The sequence below is a fragment of the Rhinopithecus roxellana genome, chromosome 16, assembly GCF_007565055.1.
Source record: "Rhinopithecus roxellana isolate Shanxi Qingling chromosome 16, ASM756505v1, whole genome shotgun sequence".
NCBI lineage: Eukaryota > Metazoa > Chordata > Mammalia > Primates > Cercopithecidae > Rhinopithecus > Rhinopithecus roxellana.
This window is the reverse complement of record NC_044564.1, coordinates 43,144,042-43,167,092: the sequence shown is the minus strand read 5'-3', so window position 1 is coordinate 43,167,092 and position 23,051 is coordinate 43,144,042. Positions and strand designations below refer to the sequence as shown.

General features: G+C 45.2%; 1 protein-coding gene across 2 annotated transcripts in view; it reads left to right on the top strand.

Moving 5' to 3' along the window:
* Window positions 1-23,051, top strand: part of PCSK5 (proprotein convertase subtilisin/kexin type 5) — a 466,860-nt gene that overhangs the window by 420,252 nt on the left and 23,557 nt on the right. For both annotated transcript variants that reach the window (XM_030920278.1, XM_030920277.1), the window contains 4 exons: window positions 8,326-8,543; window positions 10,011-10,247; window positions 14,967-15,197; window positions 19,560-19,737. In XM_030920278.1, coding sequence (XP_030776138.1) covers window positions 8,326-8,543; window positions 10,011-10,247; window positions 14,967-15,197; window positions 19,560-19,737 — 864 coding nt within the window. The remainder of the gene's footprint in view (window positions 1-8,325; window positions 8,544-10,010; window positions 10,248-14,966; window positions 15,198-19,559; window positions 19,738-23,051) is intronic.

Below are 23,051 nucleotides of genomic sequence, written 5' to 3'. Positions count from 1 at the left end.
GCCACGACCAGGGCCAGGAAAGGGGATGTTTCCCCTTGTTTATCCTTTTCTTGAGAGAAAAGAAAATTTCCTCCGACTTCCCTGCTAATCTCAGTCCCAAGAATACATCACTGATACCTCCCTAAATCAATCTCTGGCCAAAAGAATGGAAATATAGGCGTGGTTCAGGCTGAACAAGATTTACCCCTGAGCACCCAAACAACTCAGGACTCTGACAGCCAGGAAGAATGGAGAGAGGAAGGCAGGGAATAAATTTGGAGAAGTAACTGACAGTGTCTACTTTAAGGAGTTAGGATTTTCTTTTGCCCTCTTAGTAAAAGAATTTGATACAACAACACCTGTTTCCTGGCTGGGCATGGTAGCTCACACCTGTAATCCCAGCACTTTGGGAAGCCGAGACAGGCAGATCACCTGAGGTCAGGAGTTCAAGACCAGCCTGACCAACATGGAGAAACCCCGCCTCTACTGAAAACACAAAATTAGCCGGGTGTGGTCTCCTATGCCTGTAATCCCAGCTACTCGGGAGGCTGAAGCAGGAGACTCGTTCGAACCCGGGAGGTGGAGGTTGTGGTGAACTGAGATCACACCATTGTACTCCAGCCTGGGCAACAAGAGCGAAACTCCGACTCGAAAAAAACAAAAAAGGAAAAAAGCAAAAATGGCACCTATTTCCTAGTGACCTATTTGTTTTCATTACTGAGATAGACTCTATATAGAGAGTATAAATATAAGTAATGAGTATAAATATAGAGTATAAATATAAGGTATTTATTCTCAAAAAGCATCCAATCTAGTGTAGAAAGCCAAGCATATTCACCTCAACAACACAGACACGTATTTAGCACCAACTAGGTGTAAAAATTGATACTGATACAATATCAATAGATTGTATTGTATATATGTAGCTCAGTGGAGTCTATTCTTCTACCAACAATTGATATTGATATTGATATTGATCCTTGCTATGGAAAGCTAAGTTAAGACCAACTGAAGGAAGTCTGGGTCTGCAAAATGCTTACAATCCAGTAAGGGAGGTTTACATCAGGCAACGTCACACTTCTCAGAGCCTTAATATACAAAAGGCTAAGAGATTCCAAGGGAAAAGAAAACATTTTAAATCACTATTTTTTGAATGCTTGCAATGTCCAGGTATTGTGCTAAGGGCTTTAAATGTATGATCCCATTAATTCTCACAAGAATTCTCTTATTCACATACTATTATTTTCCCTCATTTGACAGATGAGGAAAAGAATAGCAGAATCCATTTTACATGTCAGACACATGGTGTGGCCAGAATTTGAACCCAAACCTCTCTGGCATTGAAGTCCATGTGCTTAACTATCACTCAGTGCTGCCTTCTTGTATAATTATTTTTTTAATCACAACTTTATTGAGACATAATTCACATACCATACAATTCACCCCAAAAGTGTATAATTCACTGGTTTTTAGTATATTCACAGAGTTATGCAACCATTACCACAATCAATTTTAGAACATTTTCATCAACCTAGAAAGAAACCCTATACACTTTTAGCCCTTATTCCTACTTTTTCCATTTCCCCCAGCCCTTAGCAACCACTAATCTACTTCCTGTCCCTATAGATTTGCTATTCTTGGACATTTCCTATAAATGGCATTGTATAAAATGTAGTCTTTGAGCCAAGCATGGTGGCCATGGTACACACCTCCAGTCCCGGCTATCGGGAGTCCAAGGCTGGAGAATTGCTTGAGCCCAGGAGTTCAAGGTCAATCTGAGCAACATAGCAAGACCCTGTCTCTGAAAATGAAAACAAAACATATAAAACAAAAAAGACAAAACATGGTTTTTTGTGACAGACTTTTTGACTTAGCAGAATGTTTTCCAGCTTCATCCCCAGCTGGGTATTTGAGAAAAAGCTTGATTCCACTAGCTCTGGAAGGATTTTGTCAAGCAGAGAGTGGAGAAAGGGTAGCAAAGGGTCAGAGTAAGAGAACCCAGGTGAGAAGGCAGGTGTGGAAACTCCCAGTCCTCCTCCCCTATCAACCGAACTCCCCCCTAGCAAACTCAGCCAAGTGTTACAATAAAGCGAAGTGTTACAATAAAGTCAGAGAGCTGCTTACCAGAGTCAGTCATTGCTTCCTCAGTGGTAGGATTGAACTGGTTGTCATTATTATTGCCTTATTTATTTAATCATTACCTTTTTCAATGCTCTCTTGGGTTCTTTGAGTGTTCCAGGAATTCACAACGCATTAAAACAAGGAAGAAAGAGTGTATTTTGCTTTACTCCAGGTAGTTGACCACTCAACACTTTTTACCTCCAAGTCTGGGGTGAAGCATTTTCATGGAGCAATGAGACACTATGCAGACATGCAGCAGTCAATATAGTCTGTATTGCTGGAGCAGAAGGAAAGCTACAAGCATGGCCTAGAAATATTGCAGACTATAGAATTGCAAGCATATGCCATCCTGCTGTGGGTAGGGTGATCTGATTATAGTGGAATCCTTCATCTTTGTGTTTACAGAAAAAAAAAAGAAGACTAACAACGGAAGACACAGAGTCTGAGGAACATATAATATCCAGCTTATCTTGGACATATAATATCCAGCTTATCTTATTGCTGTTTCTGAGAAATCACCCTTTTGGGTGTGATCCATCCTAGAATAGTAATAAGATTTATAACAGGAATATAACATACAATGACACAGCATCCAGATATTCAGAGCTATTTATAAGTTAGCATTTAGTGGCCCCTGCTTTTTCAAATATAGTATATGTTCATGAAAAAAAAAAAGTTGTTTGTTTTGTTTTGTTTGTTTGAGACTGAGTCTCACCCTGTCACCCAGGCTGAAGTGCAATGGTGCTATCTCTGCTCACTGCAATCTCTGCCTCCCAGGGTCTAGCAATTCTCCTGCCTCAGCCTCCTGAGTCACTAGGATTACAGGCTCATGCCACCACACTCGGCTTATTTTTTTTTCTATCTTTAGCAGAGATGAGGGTTCACCATGTTGGCCAGGCTGGTCTCGAACTCCTGACCTCGTGATCCGCCCACCTTGGCCTCCCAAAGTACTGGGATTACAGGCATAAGCCACCGCATCCACCCAAAAATAGGTTTTAACAGTAACATATATCTTTTGTTTTGGTTTGGTTTTTGAGATGGAGTTCCACTCTTGTGGCTCAGGCTAGAGTGCAATGGCGCCATCTCAGCTCACTCCAACCTCCGCCTCCCAAGTTCAAGCAATTATCCTGCCTCAGCCTCCCAAGTAGCTGGAATTACAGGCATCTGCCACCACGCCCAGCTAATTTTTTGTATTTTTAGTAGAGATGGGGTTTCACCAAGTGGGCCAGGCTGGTCTTGAACCCCTGACCTCAGGTGATCCACCCACCCTGGCCTTTCAAAATGCTGGGATTACAGGCGTGAGCCACCATGCCAGTAACATATATCATTATGGTGGTTACTTAAAAAGCAACAGAAAACTTAAGGTGGACTTACATTCACCAAACGTGAACAGATTTGAAGCTCTGTTGAAGAAATACGGCCTTCCTTTAAGTGCTGCCGGTCACTGTCTTGGTGTCTGTGAAATGGAGGTGAAGGTCCCGGACCCCACAGCTTTCACAAGACGTGGTTTTATCTGAGCTGAAAGACTTCAACACAAAGTAATTTGAATTTAACAATTTAGTATATGCAACCATTTCTTTTCAAAACAAATATTAGTCTTCTTAAATAATTGTGAAATAAAGCACGAAGAAAAGCAGTTTTATGAATGCAGAGAGCAGAAAGGAGGACAAACTCCCAGGCAGATTTGTGTGGAGAAGTCTACTTTTAGCAAGTGGCTCCTTGAAAATCACCTCTCAGGTTGCCTTCTGGCTGTCTCCCGACAGCTTCTGATATTCACTTTTTTTTTTTTTTTTTTTTGTAAGACGGAGTCTCGCTCTGTCACCCAGGCTGGAGTGCAGTGCTGTAATATCAGCTGGAGTGCTGCAATTTCTGCCTCCTGGGTTCAAGCGATTCCCCTGCCTCAGCCTCCTGAGTAGCTGGGATTACAGGCGCCTGCCATCACGCTTCGACTAATTTTTGTATTTTTGTAGAGACAGCATTTCGCCATGTGTTGGCCAAGCTGGTCTTGAACTCCTGACCTCAGGTGATCTGCCCATCTGGGCCTCCCAAAGTGCTGGGATTCCAGGCATGAGCCACTTCAAGAGTTTTATTTTTTATCTTTTTGCTTGAAGCCATTTCTTTCATTTCAGCATCTCATCCAACATCCACTGACCCTCTTCTGAGGGATCTGAAAAAGATTTCTTCATGATGCATCTTTTTAGGCTCTATATTAGCATTCATCATCTTCAGTGTCCGGAAACTGTTCTCTGCAGGTCTTGACCAGGCCTAGCATTGAGATTCCCTGGAGGTAGGCCTGATGTCACACAGCTCCCCTCCTTTAAACACAGAGTGGATCGTTGTGGCACACCAGCTCCCACCGTAAGGTTACGAGATGTGGCTGTCCCCACTCTGAGGCATCCCAGCACCAACTCTCAGGTGTGGCAAGAGAGGCACATCATGAATAACAAAGACACCCCTATCTCTTAGGAAATTCCAAAGGTTTTGAGGTTAGCTGACGAGAAAGACTAGACTTCTCTTTGGGTGAGGTCAAATTCTTTACTATGCATATAGGAAAAATGAATCCATCAAATTTTCATTCCATTAGAAGGTGTGATTGGTAAGATACACCTGTAATCCCAGCACTTCCGGAGGCCATGGTGGGTGCGCTGCTTGAGGCCAGGAGTTTGAGACCAGCTTGGGCAACATAGTAAGACCCCCATCTCTACACACACACAAAAAAAAGGATAAAAATTTAAAAATAGCCCAGTGTGGTGGCACAGACTTGTAGTCCTAGCTAACTCAGGAGGCCGAGATGGGAGGATCACTTGAGCCCAGCAAGTCGAGGCTGCAGTGAGCCATGATCGCACCACTACACTCCAGCCTGGGCAACAGAGCCAGACCTTGTCTCAAAAAAAAAAAAAAAAGAATGTGATCTATTTAAGAATGCACTAAATTTCCTTAATTTCAGATTTCTCAAATCCAGTCAAACTCCTAGTGAGCATATAACACATTGCCATCCACTGTCTTCATTTTTAAGAGATAGACTTTGTTTGGGCAAAGTAGCTGAGTCTCTTCTTCAAGCATTCTCTGTCATGGTCAAAAAAAGCTAAGGGTACTAATGTGTGAGGAAGCCTGATCTTAGCTTTTATCTGGATGCTATTTCTTTTTCTCTCTTCTACATAAACTGCTTTCTTCTCCAGTGGTTCTTACCTGAAACTATATCAGAAATATAACTTTTTGGCTGGGCATATGGCTGTAATTGGGAGGCCAAGGCAGGCAGATCACTTGAGGTCAGGAGTTCCAGACCAGCCTGGCCAACATGGTGAAACCCTGTCTCTACAAACAACACAAAAATTAGCCAGGCATGGTGGTGCATGCCTGTAGTCCCAGGTACTCAGGAGGCTGAGGCACAAGAATCGCTTCAGCCCGGGAGATGGAGGTTGCCATGAGTCGAGATCACGCCACTACACTTCAGCCCGGGCGACAGAGCAAGACCCTGTCTCAAACAAAACAAAACAAAGAAATGTGACTCAATATATTTTTGTTTACTGAATGCATACAATAAATAAATGACTGAAAGAATGATTAAATGTGTGAGCGCTAATTAATTAAAACATCAAGTAAAAATGCTATGTAGGAGCAGATCCCTCTCTGGCTTGTGATTTTAAAAGGTCTCTGGTAGATTGGGTTGTTGCAGTTCTTCACCACTCCTTGTATTCATGCCCACTGCCTGCCACTTTGTACCAGCTCCACCAGAGGCGAAATGGACTTCCTTGTCCCTTGACTTTGACTGGATTATGTGACTTGCTTTGGCCAATGACATGTTAGCAGAAGAAAGGTGGAGGGCATAAAATGTGCCCGATTGAACTTACCCTTCTGTGCCTCTGTCACAGCTGTGAGAAGAACGTCCCCTGGTAGTCCCTGTAGCCAGGGAAAATAGAGAGGTGTGAAGACATGGACTCAGTGTGCAGCCTGGAGTCAAGCCTGCCAAGCCCAACCTAGATCTGCTTCCCCCCACACATGAGTGAGAGTAAATGATTGTTGTTTTAAGCCACCAAGTTTTGGGTTGGGGTGGTTTGTGACACAGCACTATTATGGCACCAACTCACTAATGGATCATGATAGAAAGCAATTGCAGTAGGTACCCACGGCATCAGAAGTCCATTTTCTCTAAGCCGGCTTCTTGGATTTTCCTCTTCTGCAAGTTCCAGCTCTTCCTTTCAGCTTTTCCCACCAAAGAAACCTCATCTAAGTTCACGTCCTTTGCAGGGACATGGATGAAACTGGAAACCTTCATTCTCAGCAAACTAACAGGAACAGAAAACCAAACACTGCATGTTCTCACTCATAAGTGGGAGTTGAACAATGAGAACACATGGACACAGGGAGGGGAACATCACACACCAGGGCCTGTCGGAGGGTGGGGAGGAAGGGGAGGGAGAGCATTAGGAAAAATACCTAATGTAGATGACGGGTTGATGGGTGCAGCAAACCACCATGGCACGTGTATACCTATGTAACAAACCTGCACATTCTGTACAGGTACCCCAGAACTTAAAGTATTTTTTAAAAAAAGAAAAACGGAAGCCTCATCTATCCATTCCTCATCTCCCAAATATATTTGAGAGGACTGGGGTTTTATATTTTACTGTGTTCCCCTACCAGTGAGTGATTTCTATAATGGGATAATCATTGGGGTTCTATCTATACAGACATAAGATTCTGCCTGGAAGAGGGTCATTTGCACAAACATACTGGTACTCAAACTATGTTTAGTGCAATGTGCAAATGTTCATATGTACCCGCTTGAAAAAAGTCATCAGAGACTGAGTGAGAGCATCCAGTGGTTCCAATCTGACAGGGCATTAACCCTTTTGAGCCTTTTGGAAATATTTTTTAAGTTTATTAAATGTTTTTAAAATGTATTCATTGAATAACAAATATTTTCTACTCTACAGTTAGGCTCTAACAAAAAGAAAGAAACAATAATGAAAATTAGGGGGTCATATAGAGAAGAGAGAAGATGACCAAACTACACACAAATTAACAAAATTAACAACAGTTCTTCTCAAACCAATCAAATTCACAAGAATGTGAACCCCAAATATCTGAGACAGGTCTCAGTCAATTTAGAAAGTTTATTTTGCCACCGTTAAGGACACACGTCCACAAGCCGGTGACGGACGTAGCCTCAGGAAGTCCTGATAACATGCGCCCAAGGTGGGCAGGGCACAGCTTGATTTTATACTTTTTAGGGAGACATGAGACATCAATCAATATATGTAAGATGTACATTGTAGCTTTTTTTTCTTTTTTTTTTTTGAGATAGAGTCTCACTCTATCACTCAGGCTGGAGTGCAGGGGTGTGATCTTGACTCACCTCAACCTCCACCTTCCGGGTTCAAATGATTCTCCTGCCTCAGCCTCCTGAGTAGCTGGGACTACAGGCATGTGCCATCACACCCAGCTAATTTTCATATTTTTAGTAGAGAGGGGGTTTTGCCATGTTGGCCAGGCCAGTCTCAAACTCCTGATCTCAGGTGATCCACCTGCCTCAGCCTCCTAAAGTGCTGGGATTACAGGCGTGAGCCACCCTACCCAACCCATTGTAGCTTTTTAAAATCTTAGTAACTATCTTTTTTTTTTTTTTTTTTTTTTTGAGACATAGTCTCGCTGTGTTGCCAAGTTGGAGTCCAATGGCGTGATATCGGCTCACTGCAACCTCTGCCTCCCAGGTTCAAATGATTCTCCTGCCTCAGCCTCCCGAGTAGCTGGGACTATAGGCGCACACTACCACGCCAAGCTAATTTTTGTATTTTTAGTAGAGACAGGGTTTCACCATGTTGGCCAAAATGGTCTTGATTTCCTGACCTCATGATCTGCCTGCCTCGGCCTCCCAAAGTGCTGGGATTACAAGCGTGAGCCACCGCGTCCGGCCAGTAGCTATCTTTTTAAGGAACAGAGTGGGAGACAGGTTTGCCCTAAGCAGTTCCCAGCTTGATTTTTCCGTTTGGCTTAGTAATATTGGGGTCCCAAGATTTATTTTCCTCTCACAAGAATAATGCCTGTCCTTTTCCTTACATTTTTCTGAATGTTCTTTTTCACTTCCTCATAAATCCCATGGATGCCTCTCAGCTGACAACAGCGGCAGCCCTTTTGTTTTTAGCCCTAATTCCTTTTCCCCAGGAATGAATCACTTCTCCAGCAGGGCAGCTTCTCCAGTTGCACTCTCTTTTCCTTCCACAGGGGCTCTTTTGCAGAAGATGGTGTATGTGAACGTTGTAGCTCTCCTTGCAGAACATGTGAAGGAAACACCACCAACTGCCATTCTTGTGAAGGAGGCCTCGTCCTGCACCACAGAGTGTGCCAGGAAACCTGCCCCGAGAGGCATGTGGCTGTGGAGGGGGTGTGCAAGCATTGTCCAGAGATGTGTCAGGACTGCATCCACGAGCAAATATGCAAAGGTACCTGGGAGCTTCCCATGGGAGAGCGAAGCTCTGCTGAGCCACTGGGTAGGGGCCGATTATCTGATGGTGGATGGCAAAGGGCTGTGGGAACCAGTGTCCCTACCATTCCTGAAATGTATGTCTCTGTGCCTGTCATCAGAAAACTTGAGTGTGAGATACACTCAAGTATTTTTTCATTACGGATGCTGCAAGCTAAGACAAGCAAGAGCCCCTTTTTGCATGATTTCTTACACACACACACCCACATGTACACGCACAGCAGGTGTGCAAGTGCTATCCTAGGTGCTAGGGATACAGAGAAGAACCCAATGTTCTCATTTTTTTTTTTTTTCTTGAGATGGAGTTTCGCAAGTCAGACATAAGCTAATGGATTTAGCTTGACCGACCGCTGAGAGGCTGCTGTTATGAGATTAAGGAAGTGTAATGGCGCGATCTCTGCAATCACTGCAATCTCTGCCTCCCGTCTTTAAGCGATTGTCCTGCCTCAGCCTCCAGAGTAGCTGGGATTACAGGCATGTGCCACCACACCCAGCTAATTTTGCATGTTTAGTAGAAATGCGGTTTCTCCATGTTGGTCGGGCTGGTCTTGAACTCCCGACATTAGGTGATCCGCCGGCCTCGGCCTCCCAAAGTGCTGGGATTACAAGCGTGAGCCACCATGCCCAGCCGTTCCCATCTTTTTGAACACAAAATCTTATAGACTGATAGTAAGCCACAAAACACAGAAGTAGCTAGAAAACTACAATTGTTAAAAAGGATAAGAAAGAAAAGTTTGGGCAACTATGACTGAGATGACCGCTCTGGCTATGAACAGGTTTTGTTGTTTTTTTCCCTCAGGAATTATCTCCCCAAAAAAAGCTGTTCAATTTTCTCTCCAGAATAAGACAGACTCATTTAACTGGTGCTGTCCTATCCAAAGTATTCTCTTGGTGTGACCTCAAGTGTTTTCCAGGATTCCCCCCAAAGTAAGAAAATGAACACAAATAAAATAAACCCGCAATGTATTCTTCACACTGATTAATCCTGTATTCATTGTTGTACCTGATCAATGAATGAAGTTAACTAATCCAACCATTCCTAAACTGCTTTCTGTATCGAACAGAGTGTGAAGTTCCCGATACAACTTTTTAAATCTGTTAATGCTCTTCAGGGTTTTCAAATAATACCACCAGCCTCTCAGCCATCCTTGTCTTTTGCAGCGTTGCAATTTTTTGCACCTCCAAAGGGCAGACCATTTCAGTGCGTAAGTCCAGCACCATCTAATATGGTCATCATGTGTGACCTCCTCCTCCCAAGGCAGGGCTTGTTAGACATCAAGTCTCTGCCCTGGCAGGGTGGGGAAAGGGCTGGGGTACTCCCAGGTCAAATCAACCAAAGTGCTGAGGGAGGAGCTGGCCCACTGCAGACAATGAAGTCCTTTCTCCTGTCCCCTGGGGATAACTTGCTGCTTCCTCCTTTCCCCAGAGTGCATGCCTGAGTTCTTCCTGCATGATGATATGTGCCACCAGTCCTGTCCCCGTGGCTTCTACGCAGACTCGCGCCACTGTGTTCCCTGCCATAAAGACTGTCTGGAGTGCAGTGGCCCCAAAGTCGACGACTGCGAGCTCTGTCGTGAGAGTTCCTGGGTCCTCTATGATGGGCTGTGCTTGGAAGAGTGTCCAGCAAGAACCTATTATGAAAAAGAGACTAAGGAGTGCAGAGGTAAAGACTTCTGGGATTCAAAATAGGCTCCGGGGTTTGCAGTTCCAGCCCCAGCCCCAGCCCCAGCCTCAGCCCCAAAGCTGTCATCTTTTTTTTTTTTTTTTTTTTTTTTTTTTTTTGAGACAAGGTCTCCCTCTGTCTCCCAGGTTCGAGTTCAGTGGCATGAACATGGCTTACTGAAACCTCTGCCTCCTGGGCTCAAGTGATCCTCCCACTTCAGCTTCCAGAGTTGCTGGGAACACAGAATGTTGCCCAGGCTAGTCTTGAACTCCTGGTTTCAAGCAATCCTCTGCCTTGGCCTCCCAAAGTGCTGGGATTACAGGTGTGAGCCACCATGTCCAGCCTGTCTCATCCTCTCACTTACCCTCTTACCCTCTCACTCAAGGAGGCATATTTTGAATCCGTTGTAAATAATTTTTAAATGAATCACTCATAAGCTTTGTACAGGTGACTTTTATTAGTGACAAATCACAGGGACCTTCCTCACAATAGTGGCTGTGAACTGCTGGTCAAAAAAAGTTCTTATATAAAGATTTACAGCAGAGAGGAAGAGCCTTCAAAAATTACCTGAGACTTTTCTTGAAATGTTAAGCCATTAAAAGTTCATAGCACAAAAAAAAATCTTTCTTGGTGCCTCTTGTCTCCCTTCATGGGAGATTTTTTTTTTTTTTTTTTTTTTTTTTTTTTTTTTTTTTTTTTGAGACAGAGTCTTACTCTGTCGGCTGGAATAATGTGGCACGATCTCGGCTCACTACAACCTCTGCCTCCTGGGTTCAAGCGATTCACCTGCCTCAGGCTCCCGAATAACTGGGACTACAGGCATGTGCCATCATACCCTGCTAATTTTTGTATTTTTAGTAGAGACAGGGTTTCACCATGTTGGCCAGGCTGGTCTCGAACTCCTGACCTCAAGTGATCCTCCTGCCTCGCTCTTCCAAAGTGCTGGGATTACAAGCGTGAGCCACAGCAATAGGCCCATGTTTTGTTGTTGTTGTTGTTCTTGAGATGGAGTCTCGCTCTGTTGCCCAGGCTGGAGTGCGGTGGTGTGATCTCAGCTCACTGCAGCCTCCACCTCCCAGGTTCAAGTGGTTCTCCTGCTACAGCCTCCTGAGTAGCTGGGATTACAGGCACCTGCCACCACACCCAGCTAATTTTTGTATTTTTAGTAGAGACAGGGTTTCACCATGTTGGCCAGGCTGGTCTCAAATGCCTAACCTCACCCCAGCCTCCCAAAGTGCTGGGATTACAGGCGTGTGCCACCGCGCCCAGCCTCCCTTCATGGTTTGCTCCCTGGAAGCTCCCCACCTTCCTCTTCATATCTTTCAATTCCCGCTCCAAGGTCCCCATTTCCACTCCCACTCAGTCGCTACATGTTCAAGAAAGGCTCTGCTATTATTTATACCTCCTTATGTTTTAGCTCGGCATGAATAATTTGCCTCTTAGTCATTATCAAGGAACAGAAAAATAAAATAAGTTATGCACTCTAGAATTCTCTAGCAAGTGAGAGAAATATGGGCCAGGGGGCTTTTCTAGAGCCCCAGGATTCACTCCGATGAGGCAGCCTGCGGTCCTTCACCCCCACTATGTTGCCCCCCAAGCAAACACGAGATAGATGTCCAGAGGCAGTTCCCCTAACAACTGCGAGAGTCTGAGAATGACCTTCCACTGAGAAACCCTGGGACACCCACGCCCTAGGACATACTCAGGGGAAGGTTTTTGGTAGGACATGAAGATGTGTCTCCGTCCTGAAGGCTTTCTGCTCCAGCCTTGTGATGTGGATATGCCTTTTTGTGTGTTTTATATAAAGCACTATTTAGTGTTAATATCCTACCTGCCCATATGTGAAAAAGCATGGATGTCAAGGCTGTGCCCGCATGCAGAAGAGGCGGGCGTTCATGTAGGAGGCAGGCTGTGGAGCTGGGGACGGCTTCAGGGAGGTGGGAGACTCAGCCGCAGGCCTTCAGCGCCATCTTGCCTGTGCGAGGGCAGGAACTGAGGTTCAACTTCTGGCCTTTCTCTGGTGTTGAATAATGAAAGTAATTTACCATACAGAGAGTTTTACAGGTCTCAGAGTATGTTTTCTTAATTTATCTATTTAATTATCTCCTTGAGAAAGGCCCCTGGTTGCCCATTAGAATCACCTGGGCAGCTCTAAAAACCACAGATGCCTACACCCAACATTGTAATTCCTTTTCCAACTGCCAGTAATTCTGATGCTTAGTGTGGGTTGAGAGCCAATGAGGTAAATGGCAATTTTCTCCATTTTTCTGAGAAGCAAATAGATGCTTTGAGAAGTTAAGCACCTGGTGAGGACAGAGTTGAAAACTCACTTGAGGCGTCTCCCTACAATGCCATTGAACTTTCCTTCTTTTTCTTTCTTTTTTTTTTTTTTTTTTTGAGATGGAGTTTCGCTCTAGTTGCCCAGGCTGGAGTGCAATGGTGCGATCTCAACTCACCGCAACCTCCGCCTCCGTGGTTCAAGCGATTCTCCTGCCTCAGCCTCCCGAGTAGCTGGATTTACAGGCATGTGCCACCATGCCCAGCTAATTTTGTATTTTTAGTAGAGATGGGGTTTCTCCATGTTGGTCAGGGTGGTCTCGAACTCCCGACCTTAGGTGATCCGCCTGCCTCGGCCTCCCAAAGTGGTGGAATTACAGGTATGAGCCACTGCACCCGGCCACCATTGCACTTTCTACCAGACCAAAGGGATGGGAAAGAATGTGGTATTGGAAGAAACACAGTGACAGCCTGACTTTCCAGAGAGATAACACAAAGAACCTGATCTGAAAATTAAGATTTAGGGAAATGTAGAGAAGCATTTAGAATGGAGCAATCTCATCTGGGCACGGTGGCTCGCATCTGTAATCTCTTTGGGAGGCCAAGGCGGGAGGAATCTGAGACCAGCCTGGGCAACATAGCAAGACCTTTTTCTAAAACAAAAATAATAATACAAAAATTAGCCAGATGTGGTGGTGTGTGCCTGTAGTCCCAGCTACTTGAGAGGCTGAGATGGGGACATCACTTTAGCCTGGGAGGTCAATGTTTCAGTGAGCCATGATCACATCACTGCACTCTAGCCTGGGTGATGGAGCAAGAACCTATAGGAAAAAAAAAAAATCTGTAAGCAGGATCTTCTCTAAGAAACACAAGGACTTTGGATCCACTCCAATCACACAGATTATCCCCTAATAGATAGTACAGACACCTCTAAAAGTCCCATACCTTTCCTGAGGCACTGGGGCAGAAGCAGGGAGGCAGTTGCTGAGGTCCTGGGCTCAACTCCTGATACTACTTAGCGTGAGTGACTTAGCATGTCCAGCCTCAACTTCCTGATTTAGATAAAATGAGAGGATATTATAAACAATAATAATACCATGCATGTATCCACCCAGGGAATGCTTATCGGGGGCCGCTATGTGCCATGTGCTCTTTCAGGCCTGGGGAACAGCAGGGAGTGAGACAGAGTCCCTGCCCTCATGGAGCTCACATTCTATTAGGGAAGACAGGTACTAAAGACCATAAAGCCAAGAGCAAAAGTAAGGCAGAGGGGCAGAACAGGAAGATAGGCAGGATGGAGATAAAACTTGAGAGATGTCTTAGATTTCATTGAGAAAGGGAGGAAGCAAACCATGCATGCATCTGGGAGAAGAGAATTCTAGGCAGAGAGAACAGCAACTACGAAATCCCAGAGATGGTCGGCCTGGTGCAGTGGCTCGTGCCTGTAATCCCAGCCCTTTGGGAGGCCAAGGCAGAGAAATCACTTGAGGCCAGGAGTTCAAGACCAGCCTAGGCAGCAAAGTGAAGGCCCATCTCTATTTTTTTTTTTTTTTTTTTCCTGAGACAGGGTCTTGCTCTGTCACCCAGGCTGGAGTGCAGTGGTGTGATCACAGCTCACTTCAGCCTTGACCTCCTGGGTTCAGGAGATCCTTCCACCTTAGCCTCCTGAGTAGCTGGGACTACAGATGCCCACCACCATGCCCTGCTAATTTTTGTGTTTTTTCTAGAGACAGTGTTTTGCCATGTTGCTGAGGCTGGTCTTGAACTCCTGGGCTCAAGCAATCCACCCAACTTGGCCTCCCAAAGTGCCAGGATTACAGGCGTAAGCCACTGCACCCAGCCCCCATCTCTATTTAAATACAGAAAAAGAAAACCTACAGGTGGAAGAGAATTGTTATTTTCTTTTTCTAACAAATAATTATCAATTCCTGTTACATGCCAGGCTCTCTCATAGGCACTATGTATTCAAAAATAAATGCAAAAGGGACCTTCATTTGTCAACAGACAATTAAATACATTCCAACAATTGCTGTATTGGCGATAAGTTCAAGGTACTCCGGAGGTGACTGGAGGACCATAACAGTAGATGTGATGGTGGAAAATTTGGTGCTGTTACAGAATGGCTTATTATTATTCTGTTGCAGTTTGGGTAATTATAGTGAGCCTTACTAATATTTCTGAGGTGGCTGTTGCAGGAAGGCACTCGCTGGATACAACAGAGAAAATAAAATAATACTTTCCTCTCATTTTGCAAAAGAATGGTCCACCCCAGAGCTCAAGGGCTGTACCCAACTCATGGTCCCACGCCCTCGGCCCAGAGCTCTGGAAATCTCCGGAAGAAATGTGGAAGGAATGTGAACACCCTTTCCCAGGGGAAGCCCATTCCCCCGACGGCCATCCTGGCTCTTGCTCACTCTGTCTGCTGCCCCTTCATGCCCACAGATTGTCACAAGTCCTGCTTGACCTGCTCATCGTCTGGGACCTGCACCGCCTGTCAGAAAGGCCTGAGGATGAACCCTCATGGGAGCTGCCAGGCCAACAAGAAATGTGCCCCCTCCGAGTACTGGGATGAGGATGCTCCCGGGTGCAAGCCCTGCCACACTAAGTGCCTCCACTGCACGGGGCCGGCGGAGGACCAGTGTCAAACATGCCCCAGGGTCAGCCTTCTTCTCAGTGAGTTACTTCTCCTCCGAGGAGGGCTTTGTGTTTCCCTCCCTCTGGGAAACTGCCTTGCACACTGCCTTGTCCGGTAGATACTGGCTTCTTTCTTTTTGATTTTTTGCTTTGTGTTTGGGAAATGTTCCAACCTACAGAAAAGATGCAAGAGTAAGAACTGTACAAAGAACAGCACACGAATGTGCATCATCCAGTTCGCAAATTGCTCATCTTCTACCCCATTTGCTTTATCATTTGTTTGCGGGCTCTCTCCCCTTCTCGCTCGTTCTCTCTCTCTCACTCTTTCAATGTATACATGTACATCATTCCCAATATATATTTTTCGAAGCCATTTGAAGGCATACATCATGGCCCCTTTCCCATAAATACTTCCTCAGATTAGTGATAGTTTCTTACATAACCACAGGGTAGTTATCAACTCTAATAAATTGTACCTTCATACGATACTTTACTATACCATCCACATTAAAATTTTCTTTTCTTTTTTTTTTTTTTTTTTTTTTTTTTGAGATGGAGTCTTGCTCATCACCCAGGCTGGAGTGCAGTGGCGTGATCTCGGCTCACTGCAAGCTCCGCCTCCCGGGTTCACGCCATTCTCCTGTCTCAGCCTCCCGAGTAGCTGGGACTACAGGCACCACATTAAAATTTTCTCAGTGCCCCTTTAGGATTCGGTCTAGAGTCCATTGTTTCATTTAGCTTCCATGTCCCTTTTTGTTTGTTTGTTTGTTGTTTGTTGGGAAGGAGTCTCACTCTGTTGTTCAGAGTGGAGTGCAGTGGCATGATCTCGGCTCACTGCAACCTCTGACTCCTGGGTTCAAGCAATTCTCATGCCTCAGTCTCCTGAGTAGCTGGGATCACAAGTGGGCACCACCGTGCCTGGCTAATTTTTTTTTTTTTTTTTTCGTATTTTTGGTAGAGATGGGGCTTCACCATTTTGGTCAGACTGGTCTTGAACTCCTGGCCTCAAGCAGTCTGTGCTCCTCAGCCTCCCAAAGTGCTGGGATTACAGGTGTGAGCCACCACGCCCAGCCACATTTTGGTTTGTTTGTTTTTGTTTTTTGTTTTAAGATACAAGGTGGCCAGGTGCAGTACCCAGGCTGCTGGAGTACAGCGGCATGATCATGGCTCACTGCAGCCTTGAACTCCTGGGCTCAAGAGATCCTCCTGCACTTTGGGAGGCTGAGGCGGGCAGATCACGAGGTCAGGAGATCAAGACCATTCTGGGTAACACAGTGAAACCCCGTCTCTACTAAAAAAAAAAAACACAAAAAAATTAGCTAGGCATGGTAGTCCCAGCCACTCGGGAGGCTGAGACAGGAGAATGGTGTGAACCTGGGAGGCAGAGCTTGCAGTGAGCCAAGATTGCACCACTGCACTCAGCCTAGGCAACAGAGCAAGACTCCATCTCAAAAAAAAAAAAAAAAAAAAAAAAAAGAGATCCTCCTGCCTCAGTCTCCCAAGTAGGTGGGATGGGATCACAGACATGAGCCACCATGTCTGGTCCTTCCATGTCATGTCCAGTTAATTTTTTTTTTTTTCTTTTTAGAGACAAGGGTCTCACTGTGTTCCCCAAGCTGGTCTTGAATTCCCATGCTCTAGCTATTCTCCTGCCTCAACCTCCCGAAGTGCTGGGATTACAGGCATGAACCACTATGCCAGGCCCTTCCATGTCCCTTTAGCCTCCTTTAATCTGAAATGTTTCCACAGACTTTCTTGTTCTTTTACAATATCAATGCTTTAGAAAAATACAGTCTTGGCCAGATGTGGTGGCTCACACCTGTAATCCCAGCACTTTGGGAGGCCGAGGCAGGCAGATCATGAGGTCAGGAGTTCAAGACCAGCCTGACCAACATGGTGAAACCCTGTCTCTACTAAAAATACAAAATTTAGCTGGGCGTGGTGGTGGGCACCATGTAGTACCAGCTACTCAGGAGGCTAAGGCAGGAGAATCGCTTGAACCCGGGAGGCAGAGGTTGCAGTGAGCCGAGATCATGCCACTACACTCCAGCCTGGGTGACAAAGCAAGACTCCATCTCAAAAAAAAAAAAAAAAGAAAAGAGAAAAGAAAAATACAGTCTTCATTTTTCCTTTTGGGTGAGTGTGAAGTTGTCCGTGATGAGTTGCAGTGTGCGTGCTCGGCCAGCATACTTCAGAAGTGATGTATCCTCCAAGAGTCACATCTGGAGGAACGTGATCTCCACCTGCCTCTCCTCGGTGATATTAATGTTGATCACCTGGCCAAGATGTTCAGTTTCTCTACTGCATAATTACTATTTATTCCCTTGTAACTAATAGCCTGTGGAGTTACACTTCAAGAACATGTAGATATTCACCTCCTCGTCAAAATTTTCCCTCCATTTAGCATGGTTGATTAAGAAATCTTGAGGAAAATGTGGCACAGGTCAAACGTTGGCCACATCCCACAGATCCAGTTTGAAGGTTATTGCTAACATGAAGCAATACCCTCAGGTTTCCAGGGATACTGTGACTAGGCTTAAAATAAGCATAGGAGAAAGAAAATGAAACAAAACTTAACTAAAAAAGAAGCCATAGGAGACAGAAGGGAGACATGAATATGGTGAAGACCAGGAAGTATGAGCACTTTTCTCCCCAACCAGGAGAGTAGACCTGAGAAGCGTGAAACTCCAAATAGACGTGTGTGGTGGGCTGGGTGCAGTGGCTCACGCCTGTAATCCCAGCACTTTGGGAGGTCAAGGCAGGAGGATTGCTTGAGTCCAGGAGTTCAAGGCCAGTCTAGGCAACATAGTGAGACTTCATCTCTACAAGAAATGGAAAAAAAAAAATAAAAATTTTAAATTTTAAAAGTTTAAACATTAATAAAAGAAAAATGTTTTAAAGACACAGTGCGGCAAGTTTTTCCTCTTCATATTGGGGGAGGACACCATCCCCTTGCTAAGACACAGGGAGGCCTATTCTCAATACCATTCCTGATCACTTCACAATAGAAAACACTCAGAGAGACCAGTCTTCTCTATCCATCTACCTTAGCTCCTGGCCCACAAATCTCTGTGACTCTCCTTCCCGACAGTTGCTACTTCATAAAAGCATTCCCTCCAGCCACGTCTTCCACGTAATCCCATGGGAAGATTCCCAGAACCTTCTTTTCTACTTACCTCCAATCTAGAGTGCCACCAGTAATCATCTCAGATGCCTTCATACAGAGAAGACACCTTGCCTCCACAAAGTGGTCTTCCCTTCATCCGAGGCTGCAGATTAGACTAGAGCTGAGGCTTCAGCGCTGGTGTAGGACACAGAGGTGTAGTCCCCATGGGGGTGGGTGCAGGTTTGCTTAGCCTGGTCTCCTCACATTCTCTCCACCCTGTCCCATACCACCACACCACCAAGGTCAGGCTATTTATAAATTAGATACTTTTTTTGGACGTTGTGCTAGACTGAATAATGGCCCCCCTGTACATGTCACATCCTAATCCCCAGATCCTGTAAATGTATTACTGTACTTGGTAAAAGGGACTTTGGTGCTGTGATTTAATTAAGGATCTCAGCATAGAGAGATTATCCTGCATTGTCCACGTAGACCCAATGCCATCCCCCAGTCTGATAAGAGAGATGCCGGGGGATCAGAGTCAGTAGTAGAAGGTGATGTGATCAGAAGCAGAGGGACAGAGAGAAGCTATGGCACTGCTGCCTTTGAAGATGGAGGAAGGGGCCATGAGCCAAGGCATGCAGGTGAACTTTAGCAGGTGGAAAAGGAAAGGAAACAGATTCCCTCCTAGAGCCTCTAAAAGGAACAGAGCCCTGTGGATCTATTTTGGACTTCTGACCTCCAGAACGGTAAGATAATAAATTGTTGTTTCAAGCTCCCAAGTTGGGGATACTTGGTAAGAACAGCAGTAAGAGACTAATACAGAGATGTTTTTTCTTTCGGAAGCTAGGGCTTCCCCCTAGTTAACCAGATACGTGAGCTGGACTATGAGTCATTGCCAACATCCACAGTCGCCGGACTGTAGTTTCTGTTCTACCCACGACGGCTAATCCACTGAGAGATTTGGGTGGGACACAGATGAGATTTGGATCTCTGATGAGATGAGATGGGATCTCTGATGAGATGAGATGGGATCACTGATGAGATATGGGTGGGACACAGAGCAAAACCATATCACTGACTTCTGTTTTCCTTGTATTCCTCATGGCCTTAGGGCAATTCTGTTTCTTGGACACTCATCTTAGTTCCCAAACATATCCATCAGCTCACAGGGACATCATCCCATTCTTCCTGCAGTCCTCTCCTCTCTCCTACCATGGTACACAGGAGGGAGAACACAGGGGAGACATGTGTCATGCTCAATGTCCAAATAGACATTTTTCCTCCCATGACAGACACAACCTGTGTGAAGGACTGCCCAGAGGGCTATTATGCTGATGAGGACAGCCACCAGTGTGCCCGCTGCCACAGCTCTTGCAGGACATGTGAAGGGAGACACAGCAGGCAGTGCCACTCCTGCCGACCAGGCTGGTTCCAGCTGGGAAAAGAGTGCCTGCTCCAGTGCAGGGAAGGGTAAGTGCTCAATACATTCCTCCCCCCGCCCCCACCCATGTAATTCCACAGTCACACCAGATATCAACCCATTTTACAAATGAGGAAACTAAGATTCAGAACACTTATAAAACCAGGTTGAAGTCTCAGTGCTAGTAAGGAGCAAAGATGAACCAATTCACAACAACAGAAGAGAAACAGGAGAGGTTGTTTCTCTTGTGATCCAGTGAGTTATCACAAAGGGTCAGATTGTCAAGCCAGACTCACCTGAGCAATTGATCTTTCTCAGTGACAGTCCTCACTGATGATTCAAAGCATATTGGCAGCTGGGCACTGTGGTTCATGTCTGTAATCCCAACTACATGGGAGGTTGAGGCTGGAGGATCACTTAAGGCAAGGAGTTTGAACCAGCCTGGGCAACACAGTGAGACCCCATCTGTAAAATATTAAGATTAGCTGGGCGTGGCGCCATGAGGCTGTAGTCCCAGCTTCTATGGAAGCTGAGGCTGGGCATGATCACTTGAGCCCAGGAGTTGGAGGCTGCAGTAAGCTGTGATTGCCCCATGGCACTCCAGCCTCAGTGACAGAGCAAGACCTTATTTCTAAAAATTAAAACAATTTGGCAAAGGGTCTCAGCAATCACAAGGCAGAAGCAAAGCATCCTTTCCTCAGAGAAGCCCAAGACCATTAATGGAGGTTCTATTTCTTCGGCTTCAGGACTTGTTCTGATTCAGATTTAAAATTCAGGGTCTCACGTTCTCCCAACTTGCTTATGTGAGGAGAGCAGTGCATGCGGAACATTGATTTACAAAGGAAATAGCTCCATTAACATCTCCATTTATTCCCCATTAATTCCCCAGCCTGTCATGTCCCCCATAAATCCACAAATTACAGGTCTTGTTATCATAAACAACCTAGACACACACTTGATATATCCCCCTAAAAGCATTTCACGGATAAGGACTCTATTATTTTTCTGCCAGGAAGAACTGTTAGTGTTATCCAAAGGTCTGATTGCCAGGATATCCTTTTTTCCCCCTGGGTATCCCCAGTAAAGAGTAAAAGATTGATGATAGGCCTGTTGCTGACTCTTTCTACCCAATCAATAACCTAGAGCACTGGGAGTTTCCAGACCCAAATCAAGGGCTGCAACCTTAGACCTTCCTCAAATGCTTTCACCCAAATTGACACGTCTCTTCAGTCCTATAGCAGTTACTGCTTGTTTCGTTCATTTTAGTGCTATATGCTGCCTTGCATTTTGATTTATCTCATTCATTCACTTATTTATTTAACATGTCTCATGACGAGCACTTTTTATATATAAATAAGATCAGTAAGAGAAAGACTGACCGTGTTAGTTTGTTTTCACGCGGCTGATAAAGACATACCCAAGACTGGGCAATTTACAAACGGAAGAGGTTTAATTGGACTTACAGTTCCACGTGGATGGGGAGGCCTCACAATCATGGCGGAAGGCAAGTAGGAGCAAGTCACATCTTACGTGGACAGCGGCAGGCAAAGAGAGAGAATGAGAGCCAGGTGAAACCGGTTTCTCCTTATCAAACCATCAGATCTGGTAAGACTTATTCACAACCACAAGAACAGCATGGGAGAAACCGCCCCCACAATCCAACCATCTCCCACTGGGTCCCTCCCACAACACGTGGGAATTATGGGAGTACAATTCAAGATGAGATTTGGGCACAGAGCCAAACCGTATCACTGACTTTAAGAGTTTATTCTTACTTTTATATGCCTCTTCCCAAGAAAATCATAAACTCATGGAAGAAAAACACCTCTTATGTCTTACATTTGCTTCTACAACACTCAGCACAGAGCCACACATTAGCAGCTCTTGAAAAACACCAGCCAGGCCAGGCATGGTGGCTCACGCCTATAATCCCAGCACGTTGGGAGGCCAAGGTGGGCAGATCACAAGGTTAGGAGTTCAAGACCAGCCTGGCCAACAGGGTGAAACCCCATCTCTACGAAAAATACAAAAACTAGCTAGGCATGGTGGCATGTGCCTGTAATCCCAGCTACTTGGGTGGCTGAGGCAGGAGAATTGCTTGAACCCAGGAGGAGGAGGTTGCAGTGAGCCAAGATCATACCACTGCACTCAAGCCTGGGTGACAGAGCAAGACTTTGTCTCAGAAAGAAAAACACCAGCCGTATAGATTAAGGAAGAAAGGGCCCTGCCAGACAAGAACAGAGATGGATGGACAGGCGTGGTGGCTCATGCCTGTAATTCTAGCACTTTCAGAGGATGAGGCGGGCACATCACTTGAGGCCAGGAGTTCAAGACCAGCCATGCCAACATGATGAGACCCTATCTCTACTAACAATACAAAAATTAGCAGAGTGTGTTGGCAGGCGCCTGTGATCCCAGCTACTCGGGAATCTGAGGCATGAGAATTGCTTGAACCTGGAGGCAAAGGTTTCAGTGAGCCAAGATCGTACCACTGCACTCCAGCCTGGGCAAGAGAAAAAGACTCTGTCAAAAAAAAAAAAAAGGGGGGGGGGATGAAGCTACCTGGCTTGGCCCTTCTGCATCACCCTACTAAGTGTCTGAAAAGATCTGGATCCCATCTTCCTCAAATCAAGTCAGTAAATACTCTCAAGCACAAAAAGGGTGCTTAATCATCCTGTGATCTAGGTAGAATGCAGACCATGGAATTAAGAAGACAGTTGTTCCACGGTGTCTGAAGTTCCCCAGGGCTGGTGGGGGGAGGCACAGGTTGCCATAGATCCCTTTAATAAAGAAGAAATTGAATATTCATGAGGTATAAGAGGAGAACTCTTCCTTTAGTAAAATCAGTGTTCCACATGCTTGGCATAAGCCTCGTATGTTAAATCACTGCCTTGGAAAAGTAGATATATACTTCTCTGCACCCTATCCCAACCCACATAATTATTTTGGTGTTTAACTCAGAGAAGTTTCTTTAAAGCCTAGGTTACTGCTTGTGCTTATGCTCTTCAAGGCTGGGAGACTGAAGCAAGCAGTGGTGTTGTACTCTTTTAATCTGGTCCAATAAACTCTTTGTTGTCTCTTTTAGCATTACTCCTTGATAATTTAAAAAACCTACTTAAAATTGATACGCTTTCTTTCCCACAGTTCCTACATCTTTATAACAATCTACAATAAAACCATTAAGTAAAAAAAACTTTTGTATGCTGCTTAAGAGTTACAAGGTATTTCCACTCACAATGTATCTTTACATTATGATTTGATTCTACAACAATCTCATGAGGTTGCTATTAGTCTCTCCATTTTACAGATGAAGAAACTGAGGCTCAGAGGGGTTAAGTGACTTGCCCACAGTCATGGAGCTACT